General features: G+C 37.3%; 1 protein-coding gene across 3 annotated transcripts in view; it reads left to right on the forward strand.

The window, feature by feature from the left end:
* The first annotated feature begins 2,876 nt into the window (after window positions 1-2,876).
* The window catches only part of Mrtf (Myocardin-related transcription factor), a 45,062-nt gene continuing 20,667 nt past the window's right edge, over window positions 2,877-27,271 (forward strand). The window contains exons 1-2 of one of the 3 annotated variants that reach the window (XM_089835437.1): window positions 2,877-3,299; window positions 3,884-3,964. Coding sequence is in view for 2 of the 3 variants with exons in the window: in XM_089835435.1 (XP_089691561.1) it covers window positions 25,678-25,777 (100 nt within the window). In the remaining variant the exon portion in view is untranslated. Of the gene's footprint in view, window positions 3,300-3,883; window positions 3,965-25,190; window positions 25,778-27,271 lie in introns of those variants that run through there. The other 2 variants (XM_089835435.1, XM_089835436.1) reach the window with 2 other exon arrangements.

The following is a 27,271-nucleotide window of genomic DNA, read 5'->3' on the forward strand; positions in this document are numbered from 1 at the left end:
CCTTTGGGTCAGCCATAGAGCTTATGTTATCGGCAATGTGAAACAACAATGAAAACGTTTCGTCTTCAAACCGGTATATTATCCAAAGTAAATAGAATAAAAACTAAAAGTATACTTCGTTCGCAGTTCCCAGCCTTTGGCAGTAAACGCCCTTTCTCAACCCCCTACACGAAGGAGTTTTCTTTGAGTTCCAAGGTTTATAGAAAATAGTGCTTTATGGTGGCGACCCAAACGTTAATTCTTGGTACTAGAGCTAGCATCTGCTACTATGCATATTATACATTAAACGCAGTATGAGGTCTTATCTAAGAGAGCAACCGCTCTCTCAGAATAAAAAATGGGCCGGGGGGCGAGTCGATACTATTCTGACGGTAGATGGGGGAAAGGATTTCTCATATTGCACGGCGCAAGCAAGCTTCAATGAAGTACACTTTTCTTTTTAACCTATTAGCCTTTGATATTATTGCCATTTGCTCCGAAAAATTGTAGAATTATTTTATGAAAATGAGGTAATATTTGGCCGAAATTGTTCAATTCAATTCAACCTATAGAGACAACAAAAGGCGCGCGAATTTTGTAATAGTGTAATAATTTCTCCATCATACGTTGTGCGTTTGTCACTTTCCTTAATTTAATATTAACTTCTTAAATATACTAATTTAATAAAAGGGGACACCTTTTTTGAATTTTGATAAAAGGGTGAATGAAACACTCTCTTTTCTCGTGGGAGTGTCTATAATGAAGTCGTTTTAGACCTCAAAGAGATCAAACTATACCGATAACAATAACCCACAAAAGATTGTTCCACCTGTCAAATCGAATTATCTAAGACCGCTAGCTGACTTTTTCCTGTAACGTAATTTGATTGGTGCTCCTAGATTTAAGAATCAAGTTCCTGGGGCGCCTATGTTACCTAAGCCTTGGCTTTCTTAGAAAGAAATTAATAAAACCATCCTTTCTGAAATAAATATATTAGATAAAAACCCCCGCAGCCGCTGCGAGAAATTTTTTTTTATTTTGCAATGTTAGCTTGATGTTAACTTATATTAGCCAGGTTGAAAATTGGGGAAATGACCTATTTTTTAAAAGAAATATTATTATATACATTTGTGTGTAGTATCCACACCCCCTCACTATTGGCAAGGGTTGATTCAATTCTACCGACAATATTGAACTGTTTTTTACAACGAAAGGTAAATTTAATATCTGTACCTTCAGATGTAACTGCATTCGCATTGTACTATTTCATTTGTGGATAAGTGGCATTAGTGACGTCACACTAGACCTATGGATAATAGAGAGCTTTCAGTTGGAGGAGGAGCTAAGTCTCGTGACATAATTTACGCCGCCATATTGGTGGGTTTAAAGCAGGAATGAAGCTGAGACCACCCAATTGAGTGCTGTCAGAAGCGCCGGTGTGACGTCACCCATGCTGTTTTCCCATAAAGAAAAAACGGTAACTGTCATGGCCGCTCATTGCTAAAGGCAGACTCGTGACGTTTAACCTTGGATCTGACGTCACAACTGACAGCACTCTATATGGCTACCAAAACAGCGGTAAGACTTGGGAGGGTGTAACGTACTACTATCATATCTGAAAGCTCTGTATAGCGTAGTACCATAAGTTTATAAGATATGTTCCATAAGTGTGACACTTCCTATACTTCGTAATGCTAGAGAACTACGCGAGAATTAACTAAACTCGGTTTTGAAGTCCATCTTTCCAATTAGTCTGTACTAAGCCTTTGACAGCGCCTCACCAGGCGTCGCTTTACCTCAAATCTATAACCTACGTCACTTCATGACAATAGAGTAGTTGTCGGTAGAGAGGGGAGTAGACTGTGTATCCCTCCCTCTAGGCGCGCTTTTGTAAGAGGGGATACTGTACGCGCCTGCTAGGGGGGATGACACTGAGCTAAGAGATAGAAGGGTATGACGTTTGCGTACGTCGAACTGACATTACTCTATTAAGCTCCAATTTGTAACTAGTGACAAACTTATGGAACATACTTATGAACTTATGGTAGTACTAGATATTTCTTTTAATTGTAGAGGTGACCAAGGAACTCTTATAATCTTAGCTGAGTAAGTATGAAACTTCAATGTGTGGGCGGGCTCGTGACGTCAGTAACGGATCTCTAAGGATAATTTCGGCACCCTAATGATTCCCTGCTTAACTCTCTATAAAGTTATTTCAGTTAGGGCTGTTGTGACGTCACCTATGCTTTTTAAAATTAAAAACAAGAAAACATTGCAGCAATAAAGGCTGCTAACAGCCAAAGGTAAGGTTTATGACGTACGCCTAGTATTTGCAACGTACGCTCTTCAATATTCATGAAAGAATTGTATAAATTCTAGAAGGGTACTCCCTATTTACTCTTTGGTGTTTCGCAAAACTATAATAAATTTGATTCTTATAGTGTTTTGTATTTGGCGCCTTTGACATTACCTTAGGGTACTAATTAATTTGTCTCATATAAATATATATGTATATAGTTTTTATTTATTTCGCGCCCAGTTTGAAAGTATGTACACATCTTTTTGTGTTATTATTATTTTAATAACTATTTTACTGTCCTTGCAAACTTGTTTTTTCATAAAATGTTATCTGAAGTTCGCCGGCGCCCGTATGACAGGTGTAACATAAATTTGTTAAATTTTGAAATAGGTTGACATTTATTTTTCTTTGTACACAAAGGATATCTCCCCTTAGGTTATAAAATGTTGTATTCAATGTTTATTAATTTTATCCGTATCTAATTTTAAGTTTTTATAGGAATTTAGGCTTAATTTTTTCTAATAGGATTATGTATGTATACTAACTTCTGCCCTGTTTTTCCGTTCATGCTTATGTCTGCGCCCCTCTTTATAGTACACAACCTGTCAGACTGTCACGCGGTTTTTGTTTGACCCCCCTCTGCATGCAGCCAGTGTCTCTCACGCGCATATGGCCAAGAAAGTACCCAGAAAATTAGACCGTTCAAGCGTGTCTAAGGTCCGGTGAATCTCAATTATGCGTCAATAACCTTCCGATCGCGTTTGTATCTTTTTATCTGGAATCAAAACTTAAGAAAACGAGACAGACCGTAGAGAAAATAGACCAAAAGAAATTTGCATAATAAAAAAAAGTGGGCGTGGTTGTCGCTATGGCTAGCTTTTAGAAGCACCGAACTGCGTGCGTGACGTCAAAACGACCTTACATTACGTAGTCGACGTAGATGATCTCTCGAGTCCCGACGGAAGGGAGTTCGTTCCTGCAAAATGTGCGTTTATTTAACAAATGCAAATTACGGAAAAAGGTAAGAATTTAAGAACGTGGTTAATTACATCCTCGAATAGAAAACTAATCGATTAGTGCAAGAATAAATTACATTTAAACGGTTTTTATTGGAGAAAAAATCGAATTTTCGATACAGATAAACAGGACCTCCCCTCTTATCTTAGGGCCTAGGCCTAAATTTACTAAGCCTTGGCCATTCTTAAGTTACCATCTACCTAGCTAGGCTAGCTACCCAGGTTGAACCTGTGCTTGAAACTTCGCACCTGATAGACCCGATGTCTTTTTTACGCTAATTAGGCCCTAGTGAGAGTTTAATTAGACCGTATTTTAATTGACATTACGTAAATTTTCAGCATCGAATATTACAAATGGCAATTAGGCTTAAGTTGATAGTGACATTTCATATTGTTTTTATTAATGCCAAGGTAAATGCATGCATGTAGGGTTGGGTAACATTGGGTAGATTTTTAAAAAGGTGTGGGTAGTCTAGACCTACTGATACTAAAATTATACAGAATGGTATTATTTCATTTATAAATTACTTAATTATTTATATTGGAGAAACACTTTTTTATACTGAAACTTGAATAAATTTCTAACTAGGAAACATGAATTCTCAACATGAAGTTCAAAGACCTTAAATGTGATTATAACGCCAAAATTAACGTGATATCAACATTACTGGTAAGTCAAATTCATTTTTTTATGCACTGGTGGTGATAATTGTTATAAACAGTATGTTAACGATAGATAAATTAAATATAACTTGCAATAGACCAATATACAAACAAATAATTATTTGATTACATTACACATCTTAAGTTGATGTGTTTTTTTTGCAAATGTTATTAGTGTAATTCTTGGTTAGAGATTAAATGTAACGCCAGATGGCCACAGCTTTTCAAACATTCCACTTAAAACTTCTTTGTAAGCTCTGTAAAAAAAGTTGTTCAAACAGGGTTCATACAAACCTGGAAAACCTGGAAAAATTAGGGAAATAAATAGTTGACAAAAACCTCAGGGAATTTTAGAATTTTTAGTAAAATTCAGGGAAATCAGGGAAATTTGCGTCAAACAGGGGCCGAGTGATTGAGAAAAATGTTCGTGAACATTCCCTCCATAGGATTAACATTACACTATATTTTGGAGGCTCGTAACTCTGGTTCTACTAGAGATACGGGGATGTCCTTTGATTATGTAATAGTCATATTTGCCCCCAATCTAACCATACTAAAAACTAAGGGCTTCGACAAACAGGGGCCGAGTAATTAAGCAAAACGTAAACAAACAACCCTCTCCATAGGATTAACATTACACTATACTTTGGAGGCTCATAACTCTGGTTCTACTAGAGATACGGGGATGTCCTTTGAGTATGTTATAGTCCTATTTGTCCCCCATCCAACCATACTAAAAACTTAGGGCTACGACAAACAGGGGCCGAGTAATTAAGCAAAATGTTCATAAACATCCCCTCCATAGGATTAACATTACACTATACTTTGGAGGCTCGTAACTCTGGTTCTACTAGAGATACGGGGATGTCCTTTGAGTATGTTATAGGCCAATTTGTCCCCCATCTAACCATACTAAAAACTTAGGGCTACGACAAACAGGGGCCGAGTAATTAAGCAAAACGTAAACAAAGAACCCTCTCCATAGGATTAACATTACACTATACTTTGGAGGCTCATAACTCTGGTTCTACTAGAGATACGGGGATGTCCTTTGAGTATGTTATAGTCCTATTTATCCCCCATCTAACCATACTAAAAACTTAGGGCTACGACAAACAGGGGCCGAGTAATTAAGCAAAACGTAAACAAACAACACTCTCCATAGGATTAACATTACACTTTACTTTGGAGGCTCATAACTCTGGTTATATTTGAGATACGGGGATGTCCTTTGAGGATGTTATAGGCCAATTTGTCCCCCATCTAACCATATTAAAAACTTAGGGCTACGACCAACAGGGGCCGAGTAATTAAGTAAAACGTAAACAAACAACACTCTCCATAGGATTAACATTACACTAAACTTTGGAGGCTCATAACTCTGGTTCTACTAGAGATACAGAGATGTTCTTTGATTATGTAATAGTAATATTTGCCCCCACCTCCCCTCCTTCGTTAACATTTGCTCCATAGGATACTCCATATGGGGGAAAAACCTGGATAATTCAGGGAAGTATATGGGGAAAAACCTGGGTAATTCAGGGAAGTATATGGGGAAAAACGTGGAAATCTCAGGGAAATTTGTTTTCCAAAAGTTGTATGAACCCTGTTCAGGCTGTTGAAAGATTAAAATTCTAAGGGTTGGTGCTTATTTTTCACAACCAACAGGGTTGACTATGTTTATTACAAAGAGTCCAAAATTAGTCTAGAAGGAGGGGAAATCTTTTTAATTTTTAAGAGAGAGGTAACGTAAGGGTTTTGCGCCATTTTATTGGAGTTTTTCCAACGTATGTGCAAACTCCGGTGGTAGAGAAATTTGTCTCTGACTACGGTAGTGTTTCTCCCTGAACATTTACCGAGCTGTCTCCCATCTATCTCTTAGCTATGTTGAGCAATCTTGGGTTTTACTTTGATTGTTTTAAATAGGATTCAAGTTCGTAAAATGTATCTTAGTCATAATTCTTTCATTCTGAGTCATGAGATATAAAAATCTGATAAAATCAATATTTACCTACTGCTTCGTTAAACTGGGGTAAGAAGTCGAGTTTAGGATCCCAGGGAACTATGAATGATCTATTCTGGGATTACTTTAATAATGGTTTTAAAATATGATTCATGTTCGTAAATTGTTTATTATAATTTTCTGAATCACGTGTTATGTGACGAAATCAGTATAGAGTAGTGGCACTCCATGTTAACTACCCCTAGAGCTCAATACAGTCAAAGGCAAGTAGGTGCCATTACTCTATTTAAGTCTTTGTTGAGCAGAAATACAATATTTTTAGGGTTCAAGCGAGGTATGTCAAAAATAATAGATTGGGAAAATCAATTTGTCTGTCTGAATGTGGTTTAGGGGTTTTTTTTAGCTAAAGACTGCGTCTGCTATAAGTGTATCATAAGTTTATAAGTATGACACTTCCTATACTTCGTAATGCTAGAGACAAATATTATAAACGTAAAATATGATGTAAACGTCAATGTTTACCTTCATTTTTAAAACTTGTCGCTGGAATAAATACAGCTAATTGGAATAATTCTGACCCCATATCTAGCTAAAGTTAATTTCTATGCGGGATTTGTGGGCCGGGCTTTAGAGCTTGCTATCCGTCATGCCTCGTGATTTTCTTCCCATTTTTCCCAATGACCTAGACTTATATTGGTGTCCGGAATACATACAGCTTATAGGAATAATTTTGCCCCCATATCTAGCTAATGTTAATTTCTATGCGGGTTTTGTTAGCCGGGCTTTAGAGCTTGCTATCTGACATGCCTCGTGATTTTCTTCCCATTTTTCCCAATAACGTTGCCTTATCTTGGTGTTTTTAGGAATGCATACAGCTAATAATAATAATTCCACTCCCCTATCTCCCATGTTAATTTCTATGCGTATTATGTTTCCCGGGCTTCTGTACTCCGTCATGCTTTATGAATCTGACGTCTTTATAACGGATTTTATTGGATGGTAGCAACCCGAGTTCCTAGGCGCGCGCAAGGTGCAACCGCGGAGACATAGATTATTCGCCAGGTAAAATTCGTCATACATAATGATTAGTCTTTAGCTCTTCTTACAAAAAAAGCTACCAAGATACATTGAGAAAACGGTTGGCTACTCAATGATTCCTATTAGCTTTATGTATTCCTTCTTGTATCAACCCCTTTAAGCACATAAACATTTAAGTGCTGAATTTGTGTAAATTGTAATATATTTAAGTTATTTTCTTAAAAACATATCTTTAACGACCACTAAATTAACTTAACCTAAACCTTGAAGAAAACTGCTTCACACGCTAAATTTTTACCTCGAAAACGTCGTCTAGACTTCCTAAAAAGTTGACATGTCCCTCAGAAGTCAAAAAAGGGGTATATAGGCTTAGGCAAAGTTTTTTATTTATTTTTTAATGTATGGTTGTGATGATAACTTAAAGCAATTTTTAAAGGTTAGGATTGCCCCATCTAGAAGTATAAGACTTTGTCGCCTTGCCAGTTAGTTAGTTGTATTTGAAATGATTTGGTAACAGACGCGGTTAGATGATTTGTGACGCAATTATCTTCGGTTTCCAACTTGGGGGCTTCGAAATAAGACAAGTCTAGGCCTACAAGTCCAAAAGCAGTTTATTAATAATTCGTTGGACCACTTTTTTAAATCACACCCCGAGCCTCACTGGTCCCAAGGACCACTTTAAAAATGACAACTTAAATTCGTAAGAGTATGGAATCTGAGGATAGGTTTAATTATTCACGGCACCAGAATCGAAAGAGCGTATAAAATAATGAATATAACAAGATGGCCCAAGGCTGGGCCTTATTAGTAGCCACAGCGTTATCTATTAAATTAGCACATAAATGAAAAGAAAAGAAATATAAATACCGAAAGGCACAAATTCAGAGCGACCCGGGTTCAATCCCGGGTGAGAACAAGAAAAATTTTAATATAAAATCTCTAACCGAGCTCAGTTACCCCTATGGGTGGGTTGGGGTACTATTGAATTCCTTTTAAGCTAAAATCTAACGATAACGAAAACGACAACCCCGGCCACTACCACTACTACAGCTACTACGGCTCGGGTCAAAATAAGAGCCTATCGTATACTACGATGTGGCTAAAAATTGGGACCATGTTTCTATCTGCAGTATTAAAGAAGATGCCGAGTGAATTAAGTTTCCGTAATGGATTCTACACGTTAGGCCTTCCCGTCAAGCACTAGGAAGTAGTCCTATAGAGTAATGGCACCTACTTGCCTTTGACTGTATTAAGCTCTATGGGTAGTTAACATGGGGTGCCATTAGTCTATTGGACGCACACCTTGGGGTACTCCTCAGTGCATCGAGGAGAAGCCTAACGCGTAGTGTCCATTACGGAAACTTGCTTGTATCTTCTTTAATATTATAGATATAAACATGGTTCCAATTAATATATTCATTATTTTATACGCTTTTTCGATTAAAAAAAATTCTAGGCGCAAGGGTCACTTTAATATAGTTATCGCGATAGAAGGAAACATTTATGCATATTGTCAATTCTTACGAGTCTAATAGTAATCCTCCCTTGGCCAATTATTCAAAGCTGTGTAAATATTTCTAACTCCGATTGGGATTATGCAAATTAGTTATTGGAAGAGACGTTGCATAAATATTTGGAGAAATTTATTTATTTAAAGGGATACTTAAAATGAAACGGTTGTCCGGCGAGTATTTTTATTAGTATTCTCAGCCTCCATCTTCTAGCATCGCATTTGACAATGTCAATATTATAGGCAGACAAATACCTAAGGCCTTCTCAGACGATACAAATTTTGACTCAACTATATATAGATGGGTCAAAAAGTTGTGTCAGCAAAAGTTGGTCAGCGATAAATTTTTAATTTGGTGATTCATATTGTCCAGCTTTTTTCACACGACCCAACTAGTTTACTCAACTCAATTTGACTCGTCTATATGAGTTAAAAAGTTGTATCTGAAAGTGGGATCAGGGATAGATTGAATTTTAGAAGTAGGAATGGAGAACAGAGTAATCTGGGCGCACGTCAAAGTCCCGGACCCCCATCCCAGGGAAGGGGGGGTATGAAAGAAGAGGCGGGTCATAGCGACAGGGGTAAAAAGGAATTACGTATTTTTCGCCGTTCCCATCAGCAACGTCATCAAAACGTAGTTTAAGTGAGCAGCCAATAAGATAATTTAAACTTTTCGTTACGTCTTGGAGGGAGGGGCTCTATACTGTATGGTCTATGAGTCGGAATAACTGAAGTAAATAATAACCGTTCTCCATTCCTACTTCTAAAATTAAATCTATCCCTGATTTGACTCGTATAAATAAGTTAAAAAGTTTTATCTGAAAGTGTTTCAACTTTAACTTACTCTTGCATTTAAGTATCCTTTAGTGAGATACTTAACAATTTTTGACAGTATTTTATTTTTCGATTATTTTATTTAAGTTATTTTTCTAAAAAGGTCTTTGACCTCTTGAGCTTCTTAAACTTTACCAATATTTTCGTCGAAAATAAAACTATAACAACTTTAAACAAAATTACTAAAGTAGTGTTTTTTCTCTTCATAGTTCAAAGTAGGGCTTCTACTAGAGTGTAGTTTGCATCACGCTACGCGGTTAAAGTGACAAAACTGTTCAGTTTGACCCGACATTTGACAGAGATAAATTGCACCAATGTTGACTATGGGGGAAAAGTCTCGGTTGTACTATGTATGCTCAGGGCTTGTTTTGTCGGTCGAAGTGAGAGTTGCAGTTTTCTTACAGATCTCTCAATTTCCTTTGACAGTTTTTCTTTGGCAAAACCCGTCATAAACGAGTCATATACAGGGTGTTTCTGATTATAAGTCTCCATGGCATAAATTAAGGGGGATGTTTGTTCTTTGGGAAATCGATTTTGAGTCGAAAATTTAAGTAACTTCTATCTCCATTTTGTTTGTACTAAGGGGCACTGTTTTCGAGTTATGATTTCATCAGTGTTTTAGGGATGACCCCTTAATTGAATCAGGGATAGATTTAATTTTAGAAGTAGGAATGGAGAACAGAGTAATCTAGGCGCTCGTCAGAGTCCCGGACCCCCTTCCATAGGACGGGGGGGGGTATGAAAGAAGAGGCGGGTCATAGCGACAGAGGTAAAAAGGAATTACGTATTTTTCGCGGCCGTCCCCGTCAGCAACGTCATCAAAACGTAGTTTAAGCCAGCCAATAAGATAATTTAAGCTTTTCGTTATGTGTTGGAGGGAGGGGCTCTATACAGGGTGGTCTATGAGTCGGACTGAAGTAAATACTAACCGTTCTCCATTCCTACTTGTAAAATTAAATTTATCCCTGATCGAATTAGAAATCATGGTCTTAATAAGTTTCTTAATTAAATTTAACGGGGTCATACGAAAAATACTCTTAACAATCATAACTCGAAAACAGTGTCCCTTGTGGGCAACAAAATGGAGGCCATAGAAGTCTGTAGAACATTTTCGACTCAAAATCAATTTCCCAAAGAACAAACATTCCTCTTAATTTATGGAAGGCAGACTTATCTGAAACGCCCTGTATAACGCGACTCGAGCGGTATGGGGAAATGTCTGCGGGATTTCCTCCAAAAAAAGTTTAGCTTTACTTGGAATTTTTTTTAAATAACACTTTTTGCAATATTTGAAACTTTTGAGTAAGTTTGTCAAATAAAGTTTTGTCAGGGTTCGTACAGAACCTGGCCGAATAACCTGGATAAGTCAGGGATTTTGAAAATGGGGGGAGGGGAAGTCAGGGATTTGTTTTCCCTATTTCAAAGCCAAAATTACTAAAAAAAATAAAAAACTGAAGAGATGATAAGATTAATAATGCCAATTTTAAATTATATTTGATAAATCACTAGTGATATGCGGAAGGTAAACTACAGGCACATCTTTAGATAGCAATTAAGTACCCTGAACCAATTTAATAAATTTTACTAGAAGTATGTAATACTTCTCTTCGAGGGAAGTGTACCACCCCACAAAGTGCCCTGAGTAATTGTAACATGATTCTTCCCCAACATCATCAGAATTAACATTTATTATAGCACGGTTACTAAACCGAATCACGCACATACGCGATAAATAGTTCCCTCATCATTACTCTATTAGCGCTGCTTAACTATTTGCCAAGGCGCATGCATGCGCTTGTGGTCATTTTTGTCCCACGTCAAGACAATCAAGGTTTGTGCCTACTTGATTGCTGAGGATTTAGTAAATGCCAAACAGTTATAGAATTCACCCTAGCACGGTGCGATGATTACCCATCTGAATTAAGTTTGATGAGCGGGAGAGCAAATTAACAAATAGGACTTCCTCTCCTGGGAAGAATCATGTTACCAAGGAGTGATGTTTAGTTTACTAGGGAGAAGTTATAAATTCGCCACATTTCCAGCTTTATCTCGAGTCCAAACGTAGGCCCGAAGTTAATCCCCGCCGCCTCTAAATTACAACCAGCGTCTCATTGGTTCTTGAAAACTGGTGCACGTCAGCGCGACGCGAATGACGAAAATTACAGTCATATTTTCCGACTGAGGAAAGGCGAAATAGCCCGGCCTCCTTTTATGTCCCCCCTTGTATTTTGAAAGGGGGACTGGGACTATGGCGCGCGAATACTTAGGCATCTTATAACTTCTCCCTAATAAACTCGATATCACTTCTTGGTGAAACATTATACCTTCAAAAAAAATTTTCTAAATATAAAAGGAAATTAAATATAAAAAAAGAAATAATTTCTTATAACTTCTCCCTGATAAACTAAATATCTAATTTCTTATAACTTCTCCCTGATAAACTAAATATCACTTCTTGATGTTACATAACTGAAGTATTAAGAGCATACAGAGTGACATCCTTCTTGTATTATCCCCTTCTGATTTTGCGAATCTCTCTCAAAATTCCTATAAATGTGGATTAAATCATTTCCGACTATTGATGACATCTTTTAAGAATGAAATTCTGGTTACTGGTTAGACCTTCATGATTTTCTATTCTCATTAGTTTTTTTAGGATGTTATGTTTGTTTGTTTTTCCTAAAATTCTGCGATAAGCGTTAGGTTAATAACCCGAATTGCTTTCCCGGATATTATTATGTCCTTCGTAATTCGCTATTCGCCGGTGATTTCGGCGTAAAACTGTAGACGTTTAAGGTAGAAAGTATGCTTAATAAATCGTCCATGCCCTCTTCTAACTAAACTGGAAGATCCTTAGAGGTTTTGGCCAAGTGCCATTAAGGAAAGAGAGGAGTGCTTTAGTTTAGTGTTTGTTACTGACTAAACTCTGTCGAGTATAGTCTTTGTAAGTAAAATTGTAAGGTATAAGTATGAGACTCAACCATTGTCGTAAAGGTTTGTTTCTATTCAAAATCGATTTTCCAAAGAACAAACATCCCCCTTAATTTATGCCACCGGACTTATCAGAAACACCCTGTATATTATATCAAAACGTAGTTTGTTCTTCATGTTCTACACAGTCACAATTCGTTAATTTCCTAATTTGGTTAATTAAACTGCATGTTTGATATTAATTATTACAACAAGGGAAATTAAAGTTTATTTTTAGAAGTGGTTTCCTTGAATTCTGCTCAAAGTTGAGACGAAGGTGGAACCCTAACCACTAAGCCTGTAATGAACGTCTTGTTCTAGACCCGTCACATTTTAGCTTAAGAATAACCATTAACCCCTAATTAAGCATCATATTTTTTTTTATTAAATTTGAAAGTTGAAAAAACAAAGGATATTTTCTAAAATTACATTATCACACCTATATTTCATTTTCATAGAAGTTAACCCAATTTCTAATTAGTGTTTTAGTCCTTTAATACACCAGGGCAACACAAACTCGGGTGTTATTTATAGGGATTTAGTCAGAAAACGGTAAAATTAGACTAGTAAATTACTCCTAGCCTCGCTTCTACGAATTTGTTTAAATAACAAGTTAGGTTTAGTGGAAATCGCCTTTTTACTCGGAAATACACCTCCATGCAGGGAGAAAGAAGTATGATGGAGCGGTAAAGATGGTGATGGATGATCTGCAGCTATGAAAGTCTCCTGTTCCAGTGTACCTCGCGCACGCCCGTACCCTTCGGAAGAGGCAATTGTTAAGTGGTGCCGCGTAGCGCCATTGTATTTTTATTAGAACTAACTTCTATTTTTAAGACACAGGGGGCGGCATTGTCGACGTTTCCCTACCATACGACCAGGGTCGGAAATAGGAAAAAATTCTTATAGTACACGTGTCCAGTGACACACCTTTTTGACTGGAATATGTTTAGGACATTGAAAAATAATGTCGCACCTCCATTTAAGCTATCAAATTTATTTGGTCAAAATGTCCAAGGACTCCCTTGTTTTAAAAAAAATTGTGGGACATTCTAAAATTGTATTGGACCAGCCGGACCAGGGATAAATTTAATTTTAGAAGCAGGAATAGAGAAAGGAGTAATCTGGGCGCGCGTCAAAGTCCCGGACCCCCTTCCACGGGACGGAGGGGGTATGAAAGAAGCTAGGCGGGTCATAGCGACAGAGGTAAAAAGGAATTACGTATTTTCGCCGTCCCCGTCAGCAAAGTCATCAAAACGTAGTTTAAGTCAGCCAATAAGATAATTTAAACTTTTCGTTACGTGTTGGAGGGAGGGGCTCTATACTGGGTGGTCTATGAGTCGGACTGAAGTAAATACTAACCCCGTTCTCCATTCCTACTTCTAAAATTACATCTATCCCTGATTGGACAATGTCCAGTTTCCTGTACTTATTTCCGGCCCTGCATTCGACCCTACCTAAACCCCACTGAACTGAGTATGCTGGGAGGACTTCGTTGCCGGTCTATAGATGGCGGTACAGACTGCAACGTTATAGGTATGGAGGTTACCGCTCCATCCCTCTTTCCTTCAAGATATCTCCATTAACGTATTTTGTTGAGTGTCATTCATATTGTCGTTATGTGTTACTTAAGATAACAGTATGTTTACCCATTGAAGTTATTTTTTAAAAAGAGCATCATGCCGTGACACTCTCTGACAAAGAATTTCCTTTGATCGCTATCTATTAACCCCGATTTTAAATTGAGATGCGCCTAAGCCTTAGCAAATATAGTTACCAGCGTTGAATCTAAATTAAAATCGGAATAAAAGCGTAGTTGGAATCAATAAATCTATTGAACAGAAATCTTTTTTATTGACTTTCAATACCGATTGTAAACAATCTAATGGAGAGTTATTGAATAATTTTTCTCGTTGATAAAATTTATTTAACCATTTTATGTATTTTTATGAAGTACATTAGTACCATTTCTTAAGACGATAATGCATTAAAAGAGGTCTATAACAAAAGTATATAGATATAAAACCAAAAAGTACACTTTTTTAACAATTCCCTGCCTTTGGAGCGGCTGTAGACGACATGTAAACTTAGAATACAGCAAACTACCCTTCGCTGAACCGCCTTCAGGAACTAACTAATTAGGGAAGAGTTGCTTGACGTCATAGGTTTATAGAAAGTAGTAGGTGAAGCTAGCCTGTCTTATTGTAGCAGACGACATATAACAATCGCCCTCTAGAAATACGGTCGACCAAAACCTGTTTTCTTAACAGTAGTAGGACTTTTTGTGAGTCTTGAAAAACAGTTGCACGTGACCAGCCCGACTTTGCGAAATCACCTACTACTGCTACTTTATGAGCCTTATCACTGCTTATTCCCTGTGCGACGGTCGAGAAGGTAGGCATACATAAGCAAAAACCTCTTAATTGCGTCTCGACTCGGAGACGTTTATTTTGGTTTCCCAACTTGTTTTTCTTCCAAACGTCTTGTGGAATACGGAATTAAATTCAAAGTTATTACCTTTATCAAGAAGTGATATGTAGTTTATTAGGGAGAAGGTATAAGATGCCTTAGTATTTTCGCGCCGTAGTTCCAGTCCCCCTTTCAAAATACAAGGGGGGACGTAAAAGGCTCTCCTCAGTCGGAAAATACGTAATTTTCGTCATTCGCGTCGCGCTGACGTGAGTTTTCAAGAACCAATGAGATAATGCTAGTTGTAATTTAGAGGCGGCGGGGACCAAGAATAAATTTACTATAAGAATGCCTAAGTCACTAGATTTTACGCTTCTACTCTTACGCCGGTGTCAGCGGACAAATAAGCCCCACCCCTTTCATGCCCGTCATTGCTCTGCGCTTTCCTATTGGATCCCGTGGGGATAGGTCATACAGACGGGATTGACGTATTCCGAATAGGGAAAAAAAAAAACCTCGAGCAAAGTAAACAGAAAATGGAGACTGCCAGCGGTGCTGAAACGGTACGCGAATGGTTTTTAATTGCCATTAACAAGTTAGTTAAAGGTTTTGAACCAAACTTGATGGATTTTGAATATGTGTCTCTACGTGAAAATCATTTAATAATTATTTCTAAATCGAATCAAGTGTACTGCACTTATAATTTCGTCAGTTCCAAAAACCAAACTAAGGCTTAACGAAAAGGTAAAAGAGATAGCTGGTGAAAAATATAGAGCTATTTCAGTGGGGGAAAAATTTCGTCTGCTACAAAAATTGGGCCTGCCTTTGAGTGTAGAGGGCGGCCATTTTGTGAGGGTTTCTCTATGGGCAAATAGCATTGGTGACGTAGCCATTACCCCCTCTGAAATAGCTCTATAGAGTAAGATAAAATATTAAGTCCCGCCTTGGTTTCCAGCCTCCCCCACCCATGAGGGGAGATTGTCGACTATCACGCGCACACCGGACGCCTTTTTAGGCCTTCTTATAGTAAATTCCTTCTTGCGGGGACTAACTCCGGACACGTCTACGTTTGGACTGGAGATAAAGCTGGAAATGTGGCCAATTTATACCTTCTCCCTAGTAAACTAGAAATCACTTCTTGCCTTTTATTTAAATAAAACTTTTGATGAAAGCTAAACACGCGCGGAAATTTATTTTTATTTAATTTGAGATTTAGGCTTAGCGGATTTTATATTTCATTTAATTTTCTTTTTTTCATTTAAGTTATTATTGGGTCACCTGGTGTCTGTTGTTTTCATAAGATAACTTTGTTATTTATCTTTGTATTCAAGGTCGCTTTGCTTTTACTGCCTTGATTCTTTTTTCTAAAGTGAAAGAGGAAAGTGGTTGGTTGGTTGGTTTTTGCTTTCTTTAAGGTGACAAGCCTCTTCTGTTCACTTTTCGAAAACCTCTTTTTCGGGGTTTTTATATAAATAATTCTTCTTCTCTAGAAAGAACCTTTTTGGCTTCTCCTCTTAATTTAACTGGGTTTTAAGTTGAATTTGTTTCCTACAGTCTTCTGTAGATGTTGGAAACTTCAAAAACAGATTGTTTTTTGTTCCAAAACATCCCTCTGAAATACAGAGGGATGGTTCTATGGGAAATCAATTTCGGGTCGGAGATGACCTAAGGGAACACTGTTATGATTTGAATGTTTTACGGAGGACCCCATAAGTTTTAAGTGAGAAACTGAAACACAGTGATTTCTAATTTAATAAAGGGGTCTTCCGTAAAATACTCCAATCATAACTACTAAACTATTGCCTTGTTCTTTTAACATTTACCGCTCTATGTATTTGAAGATAAGAGGCAATGCCTACATTAAGGATTGTAGATTCGCATATATTTTCTATGGCCCCTTTAAAAATGTTGTTTCTGCCGAAAATTGGTGTTCAGGGAAAAGCCGTCTTACAGGGAAAGTAAGTTTTCGAGAGCTTGGGATAGCGCTACGGTCACTTGCCTTAACACGTATTATATAGCTGCGTAATGTTGCTTTTAAGAAACTTAACTGTTTTCAACCTAATTATTCATTAAAAAATATTCTTAATTAGGGTTATTAATCTTGATAAAGCTAAATTGGTCTAGAATAGGAGGTTGTTTGCCGGCTTAATTTAGGCTAGGAGTTCGCCTCGGTTCCAAGTTTTCCAACCCTAGAACTGAACCAAACCAATTCCAATGAAGTTTAATTTCCTTGTGTTTCGCTAATCAAAATGGGAAATTAAAGGGGCTGGCCGGAGCTGTTGGGGTGAAGGGCGGGTCAAACTGTTTGTTAGCATATTGCATACCCGCCCACCGCGACGGTGGCGCCATTCCTTATGGCCAAAGAGCTGAGTGTTTTCCCCCTGAACTAAGGGCGGTCTCCCCCCAACAGTGGCGGTGAGCCCCTTTAACGAATTGTGATTGTTCGTAAATAGCAAACAAACAAACAAACCACTCTCGAGCATGTACAAAATGCGTTCTCCTATCAAATAACCCTTAGGATACCCACTCTCATAGGAAATTGTGATAAGCTTTTGCTTGTAGAGTGTTACCTGAAAAGCCAAATGGTGTTTTGCTCTTCGTCGACTTAGCGAACTTGTTTAGAATGTTATTTTAGCGTTGAAAAATTAACGATTTCACCAAAATATATTTCTCCCTCGAGTTTTTCCCGCAGTTTTAGACTAAACATTTATTTTTTTATTTTTTTTTCATTCAAAAAATCTTCGCTATAAAATGTTTAAACTGTTGCAATTGTTAAAACTTTATAATACTATAGTTTCAAAACCCGGAATACATACAGTTAATTGGAATCATTGTGTAGCTAACCATTTTAACTCAACGTATCTAGGGCTTCTAGGCAGCTTTTTTGGGAGAAGAGCTAGACTAATCATTATGTATAATCAAGAAGCGATATCTAGTTTATTAGGGAGAAGGTGTAAATTCGCCACATTTCTGCTTTATCTCCAGTCCAAACGTATAGTAGGTCCGGAGTTAATCCCCGCCTCTAAATTACAACCAGCTAGCATCTCATTGGTTCTTGAAAACTCGCGTCAGCGCGACGCGAATGACAACGAAAATTAGGTATTTTCCGACTGAGGAGAGGATGCGAAATAGCCCGGCCTCCTTTTACCTCCCCCCTTGTATTTTGAAAGGGGGACTGGGACTATGGCGCGCGAATACTTAGGCATCTTATACCTTCTCCCTATTAAACTAGATATCACTTCTTGGTATAACGAATTTTACCTAACGAATAATCCATCTCGCTACTCTTTGCGCCTAGGAACTCGCATTGCAACCAACCAATTAAATTACAGTTAGAAATTGACTCAGAATTATGAGGCTTGACTAGCGCTGAAAATAAGGAAAAATTGTTATAGGACATGTGTCCAGTGACGAACCTTTTGACTGGAAAAGTTATAGGACATAGCCCACTGGATTGTGCAAAATTACTGTCGCATCTTCATAGTCAAACCATCAAAACTACGGAAAATTTATTGGTCAAAATGTCCAGTGACCACCCCCTTAGTTTTTAGAAAAATTATAGGACATTTTGAAATTTTATTGGACAATGTCCAGTGTCCTGAGTTTATTTCCGGCCCTGGGCGTGACGGGGATAGTAAGTTCTCAAGGCCGGCCCATATAACTCTCATAGAAAATAACAAGGGAGATATGGGGGACGCAATTATTCCAATTAACTGTATGCATTCTTGTTCAAACTAATATGTAACTCTACTGTATAAACTCCAATGATTTTAGAGTTAGTATATATTTCATTAAATCAATTTTAATTTTTTTTAAGTAAAGGTGACGTCGACACTTTCACTTAAAATTAAAAATAAGGGCAATTCTTTTTTTTTTTTCTATAAGAAAATCAAATCAGTGAAGATTATGTTACGTAATATTTATTCAGTGTAAACACGCGATTGAAACAACAAACGACGTCCATTGAAGCGTCATTTTTAACCATAATTCATTTAATACATCATAAAATTTCTTGTTAAAGAAGCTGTTAAGATTATAAGAAGTGAATCAACACGAAGGGTATCGTAGTAGCAGTGAGGAATTGTTAATAAAAAATGTTTTGTAGGCAAATATTAAAAAAAAAAGGAAAAAAAAGGATAAGTGTATATAGGAATGCATGCAGTTAATAGGAATCATAGTGTAGTTTTTTTAATTTTCTCAACATATCTATGCGGGTTTTGTGGGAGGGGCTAGACTAATCTTTTGGTGTATGATGAATTTTACCTCACGCATAATTTATCTCGTTGCAACTTGCACCTAGCACTCGTGCCAGGCCACGCTCTGCTACCAACCAATGAAATCACAATAGGCACTTGGCAATTCGGGCTTAACTCCGCCCCCCAGCGCCATTATTGTATATTTTTTTACAGAATGAAAGCTATATAAGCCCTTACTCCTGGTATGTTTTTTAGCACTAGTGGAAGGTAGCGTGACGTTGCATGACGTAGTACTGTCCCTATTAGAAAGACGTCAGATTTATGAGGCGTGAAGGATATTTAGGTCTAAAGCCCGGCCCACAAAACCCGCATAGAAATTATCATGGGATATAGGGGGGCGCAATGATTCCTGGTGAATATGACTGAAGTGGCAGATATTAAAATTTTGAGATTTCTTTAATCTCAAATGGTTATAAATTCTCAATTATTTTAGGTTTTCTACCTAAATTCTCTTCTCAATCTAAGTTGGGCGCTTGTAGATGTTTATACTCTCTTTAAAATTTGCAGGTTGCGTGAAGTTTCACTTAAAAATTAATAATTATCTGTTTCCATGAAAAATATTTGTCACTTATAGGAGACAAAGAAGTTTCCATTATGAAAGACTTAAGATTGTGTCGTGTGTTATGACCGACCTTTTGACTTAAATATTGTTTGACATTCAAGACATCATCACGTTCGCACTCCGTACTTCCGACCGGGAAAATTTGGTGAAGAATGTGACGTCAGAAAGATTTTTTTCCTTCCGGTCCGGAAGTACACGTTCATTTCATTTCCGCGTTGAGGTTTCTTTGCCCCCCACCCAAACCCCTGAATCAGCTGGTGTTGCCTGCGCTTGTTAGAAAAAGCCATACATACTATACTAGCTTCTTTTGCAATTGCAATCTCGTTTTTAAAGACAGTGTACTATTTTCTTCGGTATGAGGCTTTACAATATGTATTTTTGCGCCGCTACCTTCTGTGTATTATTAAGTAAAGCAAAAAAAGAGGGGGGGGGGGCGAGATCTGGATTATAAGTTGGTTTTATTTAGGTTGGGTATATAGGAGTGTTAGGGCTAGGGTTTAGCGGCGTATTTTCCCCCTTCTGAATTCTTCTAATAATAACATCATTTCGTACATATGGTTCTTAGTGACAGTTCTTTCGTCAATGGATTTGGTTCTAATTAATGGAATCCTAAGTTCATATGATATGTTCCATAAGTTTGTAAATTCTGGTTACGAACTGAAGCTTGTAATTTTTGAAGTGAGTGAGGTAGGTCATAGGTTCGACATACGCCTGGTGATGGGCGCTGTTAAAGGCTTAGTAGGGTCCAAGAAGTGATATCTAGTTGACTAGGGAGAAGGTATAAGATGCCTAACTAAGTATTCGCGCGCCATAGTCCCAGTCCCCCTTTCAAAATACAAGGGGGGGGGACGTAAAAGGAGGCCGGGCTATTTCGCTGCCTCTCCTCAGTCGGAAAACACGTAATTTTCGTCATTCGCGTCGCGCTGACGTGATTTTTCAAGAACCAATGGTTGTAATTTAGAGGCGGCGGGGATCAACTCCGGACCTACTTTTTTTTAATTGGAGATAAAGCTGGAAGTGTGGCCAATTTATATCTTCTCCCTAATGAACTAGATATCACTTCTTGCACGAGCTGTAAGTCTCTAGCGTTACGTAGTATAGGTAGCGTCATACTTATGGAATATATGCTATAAACCTATGATGTGTGAAGGGGAAAAAGGAGGCTAGGTTTGTTTATAGTAACGTTTTTTTCTTAATTAATTTGCTAGACGTGTCAAAGGAAATTGTGACTTTTAAGTGTTTTGTTGTCTACTCGAGGCGAAACAAAATTATAACGGGGATCTGATTTTATTTTCGTTGAATTTCGATAGATTGGGGTTACGCCAACGTGGGAACGGGAAAGTAGTGGAAATTTCAGGGAAATGTGTTTAGAACAAAAAAATCGGGGAAATATCCTAATTAACTTGAAAAATCAATTGAAATTCATTATCTGGTCATTTCTTCCATTACTCTTTTCAAGGGAGGGGGATGTAGTCAGGGTTGCCACAGTGCCTGGAAAAGTCAGGGAATTCGAAAAAGGGTGTAAAATTTCAAGGAATTTGAAAATTGTGGTAAAAATCGGGGAATTTCCGTTGCATACTTGACTTTAAAATATGTAGTCACGACCTACTAGGCGCACCAGCTCAAATACGGGACAATGATAAACGCCTACATTAACTGTTTCTGATAGTTCCTAATAAAGTTTTAACTACTAAATAGTAGTTTCAATTAAAAACTGTGATAAAATTAGCATAATTGTAAGTACAAAGCTGATGATAAATATGGAATTTTTAAAAGCTGCATTCTTACTTTTCTGTTAGGTTTGAAAATTGGTTAGGGAAATTTGCTTTAAATGGTCAGGGAAAACCTGGAAGAGTCAGGGAATTTTGAAATGAAAAATGTGGTAACCCTGGTAATACCGTGGGTATGTGGACCTAAAGACTTCAGATAGGTCGTAAGGCCACCAGTTCACCAAATTTGGGCTTCATTGTTTGAAGTCGTATCTACATACAGTCTTAAGAAAACCAGGTGGTCCACACACCAGACTCCATTTTGAAAAAAAAAGAGTCTAGTTTGTGCCTTTAAAATTTGCATTAAGTAGCACTCTAATATAGAAACCAATTATAGATTTAAATGAATAGCCATAACCTTTCATAGTGAAATTAAAATTCAGCGTGATTGAAAAGATAATTGTAAGGCGTGTTTAAAACGGTTGTTAATTTTTAGATAAAGTCATCAAGTATTTAAATTCAAAATCCCGCGAGGCAATAATTTTTGCGCAACCGTGACACTTTTAAAATCTATCTCCGTCCGTAGTAATCACAATTTCCATCCTTATTTTGTCACGGTCCATTTTGGGAAAGTGTTAAAGGAAAAGCTCAGGTAACATAGGCATTATACCAAGAAGTGATATCTAGTTTATAAGGGAGAAGGTATAAGATGCCTAAGTATTCACGCACCATGGTCCCAGTCCCCCTTTCAAAACACAAGGGGGGAGGTAAAAGGAGGCCGGGATATTTCACCTCTCCTCAGTCGGAAAATATTACTGTAATTTTCGTACTCATTCGCGTCGCGCTGACGTGAGTTTTCAAGAACCAATGAGATGCTGGATGCAATTTAGAGGCGGCGGGGATTACGTTGGACTGGAGATAAAGCTAGAAATGTGGCGAATTTATACCTTCTCCCTAGTAAACGAGATATCACTTCTTGATTGTAATATATAATATTAAAGTAAACTTGATGGCAGGTTTAATCTTATGTTAACTGAAGTTTTTTCCTTTATATACGAGAGCTGTTAAACGTTAATAAAAACTAAATTAATAATATAGCCTTAAACAATAACGTTTAAATTATTCTTTAAACCATTTACTCATCGACCCACATTAATTTTAATTTCAAATATCATTTAAATTGAGTGGGTTGATAATAATAATAACAACAACAAGGTAATAGTAATTAACTGTTTTAAATTACTAATATTTTCAAAATTTAATCGACGAGGTGTAACCTTTAAAGACAAGATTAAGTTTATACGGGGTGTTTTTGATTGAAGTCTCCCATAAATTAACAGGGTGTTTTCTTAGGGTCAAAATGAGTGGAAAGGTCATCAAAGAACATGGGGTTTATATAACGTTTAATTAGTATAATTATGGAGATATGGGCTGCCAAACTTTGATTATCCCCTGAAACAAGGAAATTGTTTCGAATTTTATTAGATATTTTTGTGCAACCTTCATTTTGGTTTTTTTCCTTTTTGAAACGTTAAATTTTTTTAATAGAAATCTAGGGAATCCAGCGGTCCTATAATTCCTATGAAATCCTATATTTTGAACCTGTCCTATATTATACTATAATTTCATGAAAGGTCCTATAATATCATATATTTTTGACTTAGTTTAGGAAGTTTTGGTATAGTTTAGCATCAAATTTATCAAAATTTAGTTGGCTCTTTTATGATCGAGATCACATTTGACCGAAATTGCTTCAAAGGCTCGCTCAGGATTTTTTATAGATTATATTTTAATTAAGTTCCTCTGAATTTTCAAAGTAAAATCCAATTTGTTATTTTTTTTTATTTTTTTTCTACATAGATTAAGCCAAAATAGTATTATATGATCATCATTTTTAGTCCTATATTTCCGAATAAAACCACATTTTATTTCTCCTATAAAATCCTTAATTCCGAAAAAATCAATTCCAATTTTTAGTATAAGGAATTTAAAATTTTGGCAGGGCTCCTCTGATGTCATTTTAATAGACATTTAAAAGCAAAATATTAAAATATTATAGAAGAGATATTTAAACAATATAATTAAATTCGTATTTTTATTAAAACAGAAAAATAAAAATGTTCATTTAAATATTTATTCAAAAACAAATTTTAATACAATTAGATGAATAATTTCTCGTTTGGGGTGGTAACCTTAAATTTTTTGGTATTTTTAAAATGTTAACCCAAAAAAAAAATTGAAATAATTTTAAAATACGGTAGGCACAATATTAAAATATTATAGAACAATACTTAAATCACATAATTCAATTCGTTGTTATATTAAAATGGTAAAATAAAAATGTTGATTCAAATATTTTATCACAATGAATTTTAATACAATTGGACGAATTGTGGGTGGTAGCCTTATTTTTATCTTTTAAAATGTTAATTTAAAAATTTTTAAAGTCATTTTAAAAGACGTTAGGCAAAAGACTAAGTATTTTTCTCAGTCCATTGCACGTAACACCCCAGCGTGAAGCTTGAGAGGCCGGCGTTGTTTGGAGCCCGTAAAGAGATGGGGGATGGGGGATAAGGTCTATTTTTAACCTTAAGGAACATCTCTCGCCTCTTAGCATCCCAGGAGAGAGAGAGAGCGAGAGGAACCAGGGGATGATTCATTTTCAATCCACGACCTAAGAGCCATAGAATCAACCAGTCTTTCCCCCATCTTCTTCTAACCAACTCTCTAAACCTTTTCCACTACTACCACCACACCACTATCCTCTGGCTCTTGGCTGTTAGGACTAGCGAGGCAGCTGAAGGATAGTGCTCGGCGTTCCGTAGGCTATCCCCAATTTTCCTTCTTACTTCTTCGCTTTGCTCTTGCTCTTCTTTTCTCTCTCTCTCTCATGCCATCAGTTTCAACAAAATGCATTCGTTCTCTCCTCTCATCTTCCGCCTGTTCCTCGACGGGCTTGCTTAAAGGGATGGTGCAAATTTTGTTTAGACTTCCAGATTTTATAAGCATGGATGAGTTTATAAGCCTTTTTTCGTCACATTTGATGATGAGTTTATGAACCTTTTTTCGGCACACTTGATGATGAGCTTATGAGCCTTTTTTCGGCACACTTCATGATCGAGCTTATGAGCCTTTTTTCGGCACACTTGATGATGAGCTTATGAGCCTTTTTTCGGCACACTTCATGATCGAGTTTATAAGCCTTTTTTCGGCACACTTGATGATGAGCTTATGAGCCTTTTTTCGGCACACTTGATGATGAGCTTATGAGCCTTTTTTCGGCACACTTCATGATCGAGTTTATAAGCCTTTTTTCGGCACACTTGATGATGAGTTTATAAGCCTTTTTTTCGGCACACTTGATGATGAGCTTATGAGCCTTTTTTCGGCACACTTGATGATGAGCTTATGAGCCTTTTTTCGGCACACTTGATGATGAGCTTATGAGCCTTTTTCGGCACACTTGATGATGAGCCTTTTTTCGGCACACTTGATGATGAGTTTATAAGCCTTTTTTAGGCACACTTGATGAGTTTATAAGCCCCTTTTTTCGTCACATTTGATGATGAGTATATAAGCCTTTTTTCGTCACATTTTATGATGAGTATATAAGCCTTTTCTGTTCTTTTCATGAAGTTATAAGAGTTTGCAAGCTTCATCGCATGTTATAGAATGGTTGTAGAGTTTGCGAGCCTCTCATTCTATGTTAACGCGTATTTAAGCTTGTGCAAAAACCCAAACGTCACTACTGGAGAGATGTTTTAAAAGTAATCTATGAAGAAGAGCGATTCAGGGCTAAAACAACAAACTGTATACCCATCCTTCTCATATCTTATCTTCATTTTGTCACCATCCCTTTGAAAATCCTCGTCGAAAAACCTCTGCTGATCTTCAGCACCTACATCAGAAGGATCTCATTCGCTGGCTTTTTGACGAGAGAGAGGGGAGTGGTGTGTTTTGGCAAAAGTAAATTTTTAAAGTCGCTCGCAAAAAAGTCTTTTTAATTCCCCGGCTCAGACGGAAGGGGAAAGGTCGCCGTCATTCGGGCTCCAACTTGGAATTTTTAACGAAGGGACTTTTCCACCCTTATATCTTTCTCTATTATAAAGTTAAGCCTAATATCTGACGGACCCCGGTTAGTTAGGCTTAACGAAGAGTGCAACGTTCAGTGCCGTGCCGGAAGTTACACCACGCGAGATACGTCTCTGTCCGCGACATGTTTTGGATATTGTGAAGGGTTGTGGGTTCAAATGGTCAAGATGTCGAGGATTATTCGGGTCATCGTTTAGTTTAGTTTTTATTGTTTTTATTCCGCCATTGTTCGTTCATTGGTTTTCGCGCCTGCGCCGTGTTGGTATTTATTTTTGACAAGTGTTTAAGTTCACCTGTTGAATGACAAACTTTGCATCGGGCAAGTGTGTTCGTTCGCGACGAAAGGGGGGACCAGCGTATTATTGGGGTATTCGGTAAACATGTTGGATTGCCAACAGTCAAAGGGTGCAGTCAGTAAAGAGGGCGACGTACCCCCGGCTATACCCGATTCCCCCGAAGATTCATGTCAACATTGCCAAGGTGAGAAGTGACTCGTTTATCAAGTGCAAACCTTAATTGCAGTGTTCGTGTCTTTTTTTAAACCGTGATTAAAATCTTGGGTGATCGAAAGTGTTTTGGGAAATTTGGGGTTGGGTTCAATTGCTTCTCATTTATCGGCTTTTTGCGATTCTTATTTGAGAGTGGTTACTGATTTGCTGATGGAAACCTCAATCTTGCAAAGTCAGTCGTGTTATTCAGGGGTAGACACAGGTCACAGAAAACCTGGAAAAGGTCAGGGTTAAATAATCACGAGTGGCTAAAAATAGTGCCTCTTTATGGTAGAAAGGAACTATATAAAATATGAAAATTTTCAAAAATTGCCAATTTATAAGCTAATTAGCAATAATTTGGGGTAAAAAACTATCCAGTTTAGTAATATTTTGGAAAACGGGATATTTTTTCGGATGATATTAACAAAATCAGGTGCATATTTAGCCGCTCATAAATAATCGGTTAAAATCGGGATCGGTTCCCATAAGTTCGATATGGGAAGTCGGTTAATTTACGACATTGCCCATCACTAGAAAAAATAATCGTCGCAATAGATTTAATTGAAAAATAGAGATTAATCATGCGACTACTCATTTAATTTCTCTACTAGGACCCGTAAATCCCCTATAAATTATCCAAGACCTTGGGAGATGTATCTAGACTGAAAGGTTTTTTGTTTTTTTCACATTTATGAGCGTCATTTTTCAAGATGGCAGCGAATAGGAAAAAACACGGTGTTTCTTCTGAAAGGTCTGTCAATAATTAAGGGTGATGTTCTTTGAGCGATTTTTAGTCGAAAATGTAACTTCTATCGCCATTTTGACACAAGGGCCACGGTTTTCCAGTTAAGATTTAAAGTATATTACGGATAACCCCTTAATTTAATTAGAAATCATTGTCTAAATCAGTTTAAAAGTTAAATTTTTTTCTTAGGATGGTTTCAAAACAATTGGGTTACTTAGAGTGTCCTTGGCTATGATATGTGTAAGCAGGGTTTCGGTTTGTGATTAATCTGGGAAGGAAATTAGGTTCACTTGGGAGGTGATGGAACGGTTGTTGGGGTCAAGTCATCTCCGGCGGACACACAGATTAGTCAGCACCATATAGGGGAGGATTGCCAGCATGTGTCGTACTCCTTTTAAACTTTGTCGCCCATGACTTGGCCTACATGAGTACGCCATACTCCCGACTCATACTTAAATTTGAGGGGTCATCCGTAAAATACCCCAAACATAACTTAAAAACTGTGTCCCTTGTGAAGTTACATTTTCGACTCAAAATTGATTTCCCAAAGAACATAGCCCCTTAATTGCTGACACACCTGAGCTCAGAAACACCTCGTATCTACCTATACACACCTGCAAATTTATCAGAATTGCTTTTTAAACTGTGGAAAACTGGAAATATCAACGATCCCCCTTAATTGCTGACACACCTGAGTTCAGAAACACCCCGTATCTACCTATACACACCTGCAAATTT

This window comes from Phalangium opilio, unplaced genomic scaffold, assembly GCF_054372755.1.
Source record: "Phalangium opilio isolate 3A_F unplaced genomic scaffold, DU_Popi_V2 ptg000041l_1, whole genome shotgun sequence".
NCBI lineage: Eukaryota > Metazoa > Arthropoda > Arachnida > Opiliones > Phalangiidae > Phalangium > Phalangium opilio.